Source organism: Coregonus lavaretus (assembly GCF_964263955.1).
Source record: "Coregonus lavaretus genome assembly, chromosome: 33".
Classification (NCBI taxonomy): domain Eukaryota; kingdom Metazoa; phylum Chordata; class Actinopteri; order Salmoniformes; family Salmonidae; genus Coregonus; species Coregonus lavaretus.
Genome location: NC_140020.1, coordinates 38102810 through 38114438, shown reverse-complemented (window position 1 = coordinate 38114438; position 11629 = coordinate 38102810). Strand labels below are relative to the sequence as shown.

The 11629-nt window shown below is 40.7% G+C and overlaps 1 protein-coding gene across 2 annotated transcripts; it reads left to right on the top strand.

Moving 5' to 3' along the window:
• The first annotated feature begins 217 nt into the window (after positions 1 to 217).
• LOC311108274 (transmembrane emp24 domain-containing protein 10) lies at positions 218 to 9703 on the top strand. Of its 2 annotated transcripts, XR_014610499.1 has the most exons (6): positions 236 to 464; positions 1236 to 1356; positions 4296 to 4369; positions 7340 to 7466; positions 7673 to 8638; positions 8767 to 9703. XR_014610499.1 is itself a non-coding variant. In XM_084150896.1 (5 exons), the coding sequence occupies exons 1-5, from the start codon at positions 288 to 290 to the stop codon at positions 7792 to 7794; spliced, it is 621 nt and encodes a 206-aa protein (XP_084007022.1). In that variant the 5' UTR covers positions 218 to 287; the 3' UTR covers positions 7795 to 9703. The 2 variants fall into 2 exon arrangements, 1 of the variants encoding a protein (XP_084007022.1); XM_084150896.1 differs by having other exon boundaries at positions 218 to 464; positions 7673 to 9703.
• Positions 9704 to 11629: the final 1926 nt, after the last annotated feature.

Here is an 11629-nt window from a genome sequence, read left to right as displayed (position 1 = left end):
CTATCTATCTATCTATCTATCTATCTATCTATCTATCTATCTATCTATCTATCTATCTATCTATCTATCTATCTATCTATCTATCTATCTATCTATCTATCTATCTATCTATCTATCTATCTATCTATCTATCTATCTATCCATCCATTGCATCCATCCCACAGACCAAAATGTCAGCAGCCCTCCTTGACAGCTGCGGCGCTATGGAGAATTCCGAGGTGTAGACGAGCTCTTTAGCGGAGCTGTAGCGACCTAGCTGTTGCTCGTGTTTGATTCGGCTTGTAGCCATGGCTCGGTTCGCTGCCTTACTGCTTTTACCTGTTCTCATTGAATCGGTATTTTCGATTTCTTTCTTTCTACCGGTAAATTCAAGGAAATGTCTACGGGAAGAGATCCACAAAGACGTGCTCGTCACGGGGGAGTATGAAATCAGCGAACAATCCAACACCAAAACCAACCTGAAGGTGAGTTTGATGATGCTGGCAATACCGAGGTTGCCGGGCTAAGCTAACTAAGCTAGTTAGCTGCTAACTGTTAGCAGTGAAGGCCCAAACGTAGTTTGGTCATATCATTTCCCGATGTGAAGTAACGTTATCACAACGAAATACAATACGTGGATATGATAACGCAGCGAGTTATCCATATACAATTGCTTTCAATAACAGCTAGTTAGCTCGCTAACTAGCTCAACGTCTTGTTCACAGCTGCTGTTAGTTCGTAGCTAGCTAACGTTAGCCTGGTTGGGCCTGTGACAGATCCTTCCTGGTTCATGCCCTGTGAAATGGTTTTGATAGAAATAGCAGAATTGTACATTTCTCAAACCAAGTTCATATAGTATTACATGTGTAAAGGCATTGAAAGTTGCAAATCAGAGCTAACTGTTAGTGTGTTGCTAACTCATTTTAATGTTTAGTTTCAGTTGAGTTGCATTCATTCAGGATGTTACACGTCAGTCTTAGCTCCCCCATCCACCCTGTGATACGTGTACTAGTTAGGCTAGCGATGTTAGCATGCTGTAGAATATTTATCATGTGGATGTCAACAAAGGGAATGCAGGGTTAGAATATGTCTATCATTTGCCTATTGACCAAGTTAGATTATTTTGTGTGTGAGTTTACATTACACGCAATTGGGTAAACATAACATTTCCCATAGCAACTGTCATGATGCAGCAGCTGTCATAACACTTGATGTATCTCTACCATTATGTCATTTTGTTATTATCACCTGTTTAGATCACAGACTCGTCAGGACACACCCTCTACTCAAAGGAAGATGCAACGAAAGGGAAGTTTGCCTTCACGACAGAGGATTATGACATGTTTGAAGTGTGCTTTGAGAGCAAGTCCCCAATGGGTAAGTCAGAGTGCGTCCCAAATGACTCCCTATTTAAGTGCACTACTTTTGACCAGAGCCCTATGAGCCCTGGTCAAAAGTGGTGCACTAAATGGTGAATAGGGTGCCATTTGGGACGTGCTCAATGTGTACAGTTGTTATTTTGTGGTACGGAAATTGATGGTACTCCTTAACCTAGATGTTTGCAAGGAGCAGGCACTACTCAATGTAATTGATAGTCTAACTGCATTACTCCTTCCACAAGTAGTCTCTTGTGATAGATTGTTAACAAATTAGTAGCTGACTTAGCCTGGATACTAGTCTGTTTGAGTTATCATTCCACTCCGTGCTAAGCATTACATGAAGTACAGTGCATTCGGAAAGTATTCAGACCCCTTGACTCTTTCAAATTGTTACGTTACAGCCTTGTTGTAAAATCAATGAAATATTTTTTTCTCTCATCAATCTACACACAATACCCCAGAATGACAAAGCGAGAAGTGTTTTTGAAATTTTTGCACATTTACATAAGTATTCAGACCCTTTGCTATGAGACTCGAAATTGAGCTCAACTGCATCCTGTTTCCATTGATCATCCTTGAGATGTTTCTACAACTTGATTGGAGTCCACCTGTGGTAAATTCAATTGATTGGACATGATTTGGAAAGGCACACACCTGTCTATATAAGGTCCCACAGTTGACAGTGCATTACAGAGCAAAAACCAAGCCATGAGGTCGAAGGAATTGGCCGTAGAGCTCCGAGACAGGATTGTGTCGAGGCACAGATCTGGGGAAGGGTACCAAAAAATGTCTGCAACATTGAAGGTCCACAAGAACACAGTGGCCTCCATCATTCTTAAATGGAAGAAGTTTGGAACCACCAAGACTCTTCCTAGAGCTGGCCGCCCGGCCAAACTGAGCAATCGTGGGGAGAAGGGCCTTGGTCAAGGAGGTGACCAAGAACCCGATGGTCGCTCTGACAGAGCTCCAGAGTTCCTCTGTGGAGATGGGAGAACCTTCCAGAAGGACAACCATCTCTGCAGCACTCCACCAATTAGGCCTTTATGGTAGAGTGGCCAGACGGAAGTCACTCCTCAGTAAAAGGCACATGACAGCCCACTTGGAGTTTGCCAAAAGGCACCTAAAGGACTATCAGACCATGAGAAACAAGATTCTCTGGTCTGATGAAACCAAGATTGAACTCTTTGGCCTGAATGCCAAGCGTCACGTCTGGAGGAAACCAGGCACTGTTCATCACCTGGCCAATACCATCCCTACGGTGAAGTATGGTGGTGGCAGCGTCATGTTGTGGGGATGTTTTTCAGCGGCAGGGACTGGGAGACTAGTCAGGATCGCGGGAAAGAGATCCTTGATGAAAACCTGCTCCAGAGTGCTCAGGACCTCAGACTGGGGCGAAGGTTCACCTTCCAACAGGACAACAACCCTAAGCACACAGCCAAGACAACATAGGAGTGGCTTCAGGACAAGTCTCTGAAAGTCCTTGAGTGGCCCAGCCAGAATAAGTCTGTAAAGTAACAAAATGTGGAAAAAGTCAAAGGGTCTCAATACTTTCTGAATGCACTGTACATGTAGTGGAATGTTAGCAAAACAGGTTCTAGATTTCTGGCCATAGATGCGGTAAAGAACTCGTTCCATAGACCTCTTTACCGCATCTATGGCCAGAAATCTAGAACCTGTTTTGCTAACATTCCACTCCATGTACAGTGCATGGGGAAAGATCCCGAATCTCCTCATTGCCCCCCGGCAAAATTACCCTACATTTAGGCTTGTTTATATGTGTATTTCACACTATGTTGAGGTAGAATTCGGAGTATAATGCTTGTATGGATGTCAACCCCCAATACATGTTCATGTCATCGTCACCAATCAACTGCATTGCAGTTAAACACGACTGACTACCACCACCGTATTCTGTGTGCTAGCTATGCTAACCAGCTTATACGAATCACTTCTTTTAAACCTAAAAAAGGGGACAACTTCTAAATGTTACGCAACGAAAAAAAGCCAGGGCTAAATTGAGATGTTTCTTACAGAATAAATATGAAAAGCATATGCATAACCATGTTAGCAATTTGAAAGGGAACCGTTTGGAGATCATGGGAAAATTATTAAACCAAAGGTCTTGTGTCAGTTCACCTGACAAGACTGAATTACATGACACTGTTGATTTTATTTCAATGCACTTTTATGACTCAAAGAAGAGTCTTCAACTATAAGTTGCTTTATTGAGCTCTCCTAGCTGTTCCATTGAGGAACTAGAGCAAGAACTCTCGTAGTTGGTTTCTTTGGAACACAGCCCTGCATCACCGCTATCACACAATTACGGTTGTTGTTTACGCAATCCAAAAATGGCAATCGGGGTCAGGTGGGCATCATTTGAAAGCCTGTTCTATTGCCAACATGACTAGCTAAGTTATAAAATACGATATTACAGTGTTACACATGTAATTCAGGGAAACAGATCATCATTTTGGTGCACATCGAAAGGAATCACGAGTTAATTCCGGTGGCGTATGTCGCGGGTCAAATGTTCTTCACAATACAACAAACACAGGCTCGTTCTGTTCAGACCAACCCAGGGTGTGACGCCACGTCATATTGGAACAGTACATCAAACACAGTGATCATAAAAACGTTCACACTTTTAAATTTTTTATTTATTTATTTATTTTTGGAAATGTGAAGTGCAAGAAACCGGAGGATTGGGGAAAGTGTTTACAGCAGGGCCCAACCTTCAGTAGCTGAACGCTGCAGATAGAAATAAGACATTTCTACATAGCATGTCTGAGCGTAAAACAAAACATTTTGTCCCGCTGAACACGCTCCGTGTGACTGGAACGAGTCCTAACAACTTCTTATTGCTTGCTGTTATTGAATGAGCTGAGGGAAAGCCATCCATGGAAATGTACTAAATAAGGTGTTTGTTCTGTCACCCAGGAACTGGGAGAGTCCCAGACCAGCTGGTTAATCTGGACATGAAGCACGGCGTGGAGGCCAAGAACTATGAAGAGGTGAGTAGAGTAGAAGCCTTTCATCTGACAAAATGCTTCTTGTAAGGTGTCTCGTGAACAGTAGCAAACTGTTCTGCTGACTACTGAGTGAACTCCAGCTCTATCTGTGTCCCAAATGGCACCCTGTTCCCTGCACTACTTTAGACAAGAGCCTTTATGGGCCCCTGGTCAAAAGTAGTTCACTATATATAGGGAATAGGGTGTAATTTGGGGAAACGCACAATGTGTGGACTAGCTACTGGTAACCCTTGTGCTGTGTGTGCGTATTTACATACGTCGACGTGTGTGTTGTGCTGATTAAAGAAGCAATAAAACTGGCCTTCTTGAGACTAGTTGAGTATCTGAAGCATGTATTGTTCTTTAATCAGCACAACGGTTTTCAGCTGTGCTAACATAATTGCAAAAGGGTTTTTCTAATGATCAATTAGCCTTTTTAAAATGATACATTTTGGATTAGCAAACACAACGTGCCATTGGAACACAGCACCGATGGTTGCTGATAATAGGCCTCTGTACGCCTATGTAGATATTCCATTAAAACATCAGCCGTTTCCAGCTACAATAGCCATTTACAACATTAACAATGTCTACACTGTACTTCTGATAAATTTGATGTTATTTTAATGGACTAAAGAAAATTCTAAGTGAGACCAAACTTTTGAACGGTAGTGTAAGTACGTAACATCAGTGTGTGGTATTCGAATATAAGGTAGTTGGCAATGAAAGTAGGAAATGAAAGTTGGCTAGAATCTCTGTCTAGTCTAAAGCCAACGCAGTGTCTTGCTACTGTGAGAACTATCAGTATATCCTTCTCTCAAACTTCAGATTTTCACTTGTTCTCTTTTGATCAAATACCTCCCCCTCCCCCTCGATTTAATTGAGTTGGTAGATGAGAAGTCACTTTTCTGATGAATCAGGGATTCCTGTTTTCCTGACATTGGCCTCTGAAACTGACTTATCCCCTAGCCCAAATCCTGTTTTGCAGATTTTCTATGCTGTCCTGATAAGCAAAGGGTTGGAACCGGTTCAGGGAACAGAACCGAAAACCGGAAAATAAAGAAATCATTTGAGGAACAGAGCCCCGAAAACGAATGTGATCTATACTGTTCCGGAACAGAACCATTATTTTAAAAGCATGGGAAACATTTTAATAACGTTATTTTAAGTGTGGGAATTTTTTCTCGCAAACAAAGTGCCTATGCAAAGCCCTCACTCTGCCACTAAAACTTCCTCCAGTGTCTGCCTGCCAGCTGGAAATCCTCACCTGTGTGAGTGTGAAGCACTACTGTAGACTACTGACGTTACAAGAGTGATTCAGGAATTAGGGAGAGATGTGGATTAACTTTTTGTCAGTGCTAGTTAAGGATACTATAGTTATCACGTTTCACATTGGATTTATTAACTACAAAAAGGTAAGACGTGTTTTTATTAATTCTAGTGCTGCTCTGCTCACAGAAGCTTGCTAGCAAGCTAACGTTTGCTCTGATCCAACGTTAAGGCAACTCTCTGCAGTTCAAAGACATTCAAAGGTCCTTCATAGAAGCCGTTCCTCCGTAGGTATAATTCTGTGGGCCTAATTCAGATAATGCATGTCATCACAAGATGCCCAGCGCTTCAAGGCAAGCCTCCTCCACCCTCTCTCCCTACCCTAAGAATGGCAGTTGCACCACACGCCCTACACTGTGACTGCCAGCACAGTGTGTGTTTGTCTTCCATTATGATTAAACCATGCTGTTACGGCAAAATACTATTTGCTCTTAACGACTTTCCTATACAGATTAAGTCGTTTACCTGCTCCACAGCAAGCTGCTCACTGATTGGTGAACTAATTTAATGTCGAGGTAAATGTAAAAAAAAGATTAATGTTTCAGAGGTTTAAAAAGGAACAGAAAGGAACGATATAGACCAAGTACTTTTTTTGTTGTTGGTTCGAACCGGTTCAGAACTTTTTATTTTGCTGGTCGGAACTGGAACGGAACAAAAATAATAATGGTTCTGTTTGTTCAGAACGAAACGAGTGGAAAATAATTTGTGTTCCAACCGCTGCTGATCATATCACATCCCTTTTAAAGTTGTAGTTTGTGGGACCAGATTCTCTGCTTGGGAATCAGAACGTTTGCCAAACTAAAGCAGGAGGAGGGGTAGAGCGTTCTGCATACCAGACAGATTGCGCTATGTGTTCCTGTTCATGTTGGAACTAATTAAAAACTGTCCTCTGCTGCAGTCTGTCACTGCTGCACAGCTCGAGAGTGACCCCTACTGGACAAACGGGGTCATAGCACAGCACAGTCCAAGGTTCTAATAATAATAATATATTCCATTTAGCAGACACTTTAATCCAAAGTGATTTACAGTCGTGGATGCATACATTTTACATATGGGTGGTCCCAGGAATCGAACCTACTATCCTGGCATTGTAAGTGCCTTGCTCTACCAACTGAACTAAAGAGGACCACTCACATTTCAAATCAAATTGTATTTGCCACATGCGCCGAATACAACAGGTGTGGACCTTACAGTGAAATTCTTACTTACAAGCCCTTAACCAACAATGCAGTTTAAAAATTTGTTAAAAAGTTAAATAAGTGTTAAGTAAAAAAATAAAAGCTAATAATTAAAGAGCAGCAGTAAAATAAAACAACAGTAGGGAGGCTATATAGAGGGGGTACCGGTACAGAGTCAATGTGCGGGGGCACCGGCTAGTCGAGGTAATTGAGGTAATATGTACATGTGGGTAGAGTTAAAGTGACTATGCATAAATAATAAACAGAGTAGCAGCAGCGTAAAAGGGGGGGGGGGGGGTCGGGGGGTCAGTGCAAATAGTCCCCAACTTTTAACACAATTGAATCAATTTGCTCCTGCACGATTGTCCATCAAACATCTTGAGATCAAAATCCAATAAACACTTACGGACATGGGATGGATTGTGGTGTTGCATTGTTGATTTGATTGTCTCTTTTGTCCACTCAGATCGCCAAGGTGGAGAAGCTGAAGCCCCTGGAGGTGGAGCTAAGGCGGCTGGAAGACCTATCAGAGTCCATCGTCAACGACTTTGCCTACATGAAGAAGAGAGAGGAGGAGATGAGGGACACCAATGGTAAAAACTGATAAAGTAGTGCCATCATTTATTCTAACGTGAGAAAGGACTGTGCAACTCCAATTTAAACACAAACCTCCCGTTGTTGTCAATACATGCATGATTCTTGTGGAACTTTACAAAGAAATACAAAATTAATTCAAAGAAAAAAAGCAAGCAAGACAGAACAAGTCACTTCTATAATATTTCTAACTATGTTCTTCCAGAGTCCACCAACACACGCGTCCTGTACTTCAGCATCTTCTCTATGTGCTGTCTGATTGGCCTGGCCACCTGGCAGGTCTTCTACCTACGACGCTTCTTCAAGGCAAAGAAGCTCATCGAGTAGAGAGGCATCACCTCTCCGCCCAGGGGGGGGAGCAGCCAATGCTACCCGACCAACCTCCACCCTCCTCGGACTAACTTCAGCAAATGTATAGCTGTGTCCGAAATAGCTGGAAGAGCTAGAGATCCGCACGCTGTCAAAAAAAATGAATAAATCCAAATCTGAGGCAAAACAGGAATAATTGTAGTCCTTTTATTGGACAGTGTGCCGGTCTCCATCTCTTCCAGTATTCTTATGTTGACCCTTACTCACCTGGAACCAGCACTATTCAGTAGTAAGGACCTTAAAAGAGCGCAGAAGGCCTCGTATAATTCATATTTATGTGTCCTAAATGCCACCATATTCCTTGTATAGTGCACTACTATTTACCAGAGCCCCCATAGGCTCTGAGCCCCCATAGGCTCTGGTCAAAAGTAGTGCACTGTATATATCGAATAAGGTGGCGTTTTTGGACGTACCCAGTAATGACGACAAAGGGTTTGAGCAGCGCGAGGTTTCAGGGGCGTGGTGGTGTGAGAGGGCACCAAAGGGTTGCCTATTCTCTGAAAGCCATGGACACCTGGGACACATTCAGCGGAGTGAAACATTTTAAAAAAAAATACACAAAAAAAATACAGGTAGAAATATACAAAATGTAGAATATACATCCATGAGTGAGACATGCATGTCTGTTCTGTGTTCTATTTCTATCTGCAATTTGTTTTCAACTTTTGCATCCTGCTGAATAAGCACCTGATGCTTTGATGATCGGTTGTCATTTTGTGTATAGTTTGATTTGGAGTTTAATTTTGTTGGGATGAATGGATGCACCCTCGTCTATTGCCCTTTATTGTTGTACAAAATCTTTGCCATGCCAAGTGAGCTATTGGATGTAGTGTTTGGCCCAAATAGCACCCTATTCCCTATAGAGTGCACTACTTTTGACCAGAGCCTTATGGGCCATGATCAAAAGTAGTGCACAAGTTTAGAGAATAGGGTGCCATTTGGGCTATAGACTATATTCTTGGTGCCCTTTTTTAAGTGAAGGCTTCTATGAACAGCAGGTGGAATGTGTTATAACTCGAAAGAGAAACTATGGCAACCACTGAACTTTTGTGTTTTGTCAGTTAATTAATTTGCATACATGTTTGCTAGCTAAATTTGATAGTTTATTTCAGTTTGTTTTGATATTGTAAATGCAGGGCAGGTATTTTGGGGGAGGGGGGTTTCATAAGTTCAGGGAAAGAGTGGTTGTCTCAAATAGCACCCTATTCCCTATATAGGCCTAGTGCATTACTTTTGTACTGCACTATTATATAGGGAATCGGGTGCTATTTGAGATGCAAGAAATATAATCTTGAAAACTAGGTCATTTCTAGCAGAACCATTGCACGCTTTTAAGTTGTTTTTAAAAGATGTATAAAAGATCTGAATATGTTATAAGCCAAGTAGGGCTGCAGGGCCTTTTGAAAATGACTTCTCTTCCTCTTTTGAGACCCATTGAATCCACACCTACCATCCAAGATCCATCCAGCTTTCTTTTGGAGATAATTCTGGGGTTTGGGTTACATGAGGCTTTGAGGTTGGTTGAAAGATAATTCTGGGGTTTGGGTTACATGAGAATTTGGGGTTGGTTGAAAGATAGTTCTGGGGTTTGGGTTACATGAGGATTTGAGGTTGGTTGAAAGATAATTCTGGGGTTTGGGTTACATGAGAATTTGGGGTTGGTTGAAAGATAGTTCTGGGGTTTGGGTTACATGAGGATTTGGGGTTGGTTAAAAGATAGTTCTGGGGTTTGGGTTACATGAGGATTTGGGGTTGGTTAAAAGATAGTTCTGGGGTTTGGGTTACATGAGGATTTGGGGTTGGTTGAAAGATAGTCCAGCTAGTTTTTGTCACTGTTACACCACTGCATAATCTAATTACAGTTTTTTTTAAATACTTTGGTGCAGTTTTCACAAGTATGTGGTACATTTCCAAAACTCTTAGTACAAAACAGATCATCAAAAAGCCAGTTGTTTCAAAACTCTAAACACATTTTCAATTGACTAAGTACTACACAAATTCATAGTCACTCTATCACCAAACTTAATCAGTGTTTCATTTAGAAATACGTTTCACATTGCAATACATGTTAATATAAAGTAATTGCCTTTCACAATGCAATGCTCACATTACTTTTGTTAAAATACATTTTACTATTACTTAATCCAACTGCTCTTAATCACTGATCACTTAAACGTTTGGTAAACCTATAGAACGTTTGGTAAACGGATAGATTTTACATGTCAACTGGTTTGTCTACTACAGATTTTGAGAACTAAATAATGAAAATGGATGTCTGTAAAGTAGAAACATAAAAAGTATGCTCTCTCTATATATATTCAAATGTACTACAATGACTATGCAGCAAAATGCTTGAGTTTCTAGCTCCTACAGTGCAGTAATACAATACCAATACGCAAATAATCCAGAAAGTCCAAAACAATAAATAAATGCTTCACTAAAATTGCATTGGGTAATACAGTTCTGTAACAAATGCCATTTACGTAGCAGACATTTTTATCCAAAGTGACAACAGTCCACATTTTTTTGGTATGTGACCCCAGTGGGAATCGAACCCACAACACTGGTGTAGCTAGTGCCATGCTCTTCTGAACTGAGACACGTACAGGACCACTACAACACATAAATACAATACTGTAAAACACAATACACCATTACGATACAGGTGGAAGATGTATGATCGCCATCCCCCATGAGCGTACCACCCTCCGTCAGGCCATGGATGAGGCATGCAATGATTTCAATCCAGACCCATATCAGGCCACGTGCATGAACAATTAGGATATTTACTGTGATGTCAATGAGAACCTATGGCCGAATGGTCCAGACAGGTTTGATGCAAACTAGTGTCTTAAACATTATGTTTCTTTCATTTCCTTCGTTTGATTACATGTCTTCAACGATCACAAATGGGATAGAAGTTATGGACATTTTATGTTCAGTACATTTTAATGGGGTAGTGCAAGTGTATTGCCGAATGTGAAACAGTGTAATGTACTGTAATTTACAGTACTGTAGCATACTACATTCAAAGAGCAAACTGAAACGTATCTTTACGTTTTTATGCGTTTGGATTAACTGGTTAAAATCATTAAATTGAGAAGATGTCATTATGTTGTGTTTTGGTGATTAAACCAATATTCTCATATTTCACAGTAAATTTATATTTTGGATTAATGGTTGTGTGGTGAACGATGTCTACAAACCAAATCAATTCACATTGAAAGGGTTTGAATGTAAGACTGGCTGCATTACAAGCGTTACCAGTTTGAGTTTGTATTAAGAGATTAGAAAATTCACCACATACTTGTGAAAATAGCACCAAAGCGATTTTTTACGAAAACTATGTGGGATACATACATTTTTTAACAGTGAACATTTGCAATGTTTTCAATCAATGATTTCTATGTTGATATCAATTTGTAAAAGTTTGTGTTGGGCTTTTATTCAATAAAATATTGGATGGATTTACAAACGTGTTGCTTGTAGATGTGTATGATCACTAAGGGACATACTGGCACCTACTGTCTATCATATGTGAATAATATCCTTGGGAACAGTTGTTTTGATTTACTGTAGGTCATGACATCTTTTAGAAATTAAATCAAAATCAAATCAAATGTTTATTTGTCACATACACGTGTTTAGCAGATGTTATAGCGGGTGTAGCGAAACGCTTGTAATGGCACAATGTCTATTTTATGCAACAGCTGATGGGGAAATCTATTTTTATGAAATCTGAAAATATTGCAAGATGTGGTTCTAATCACTTGGTCCAATCAGCGTCGGATTA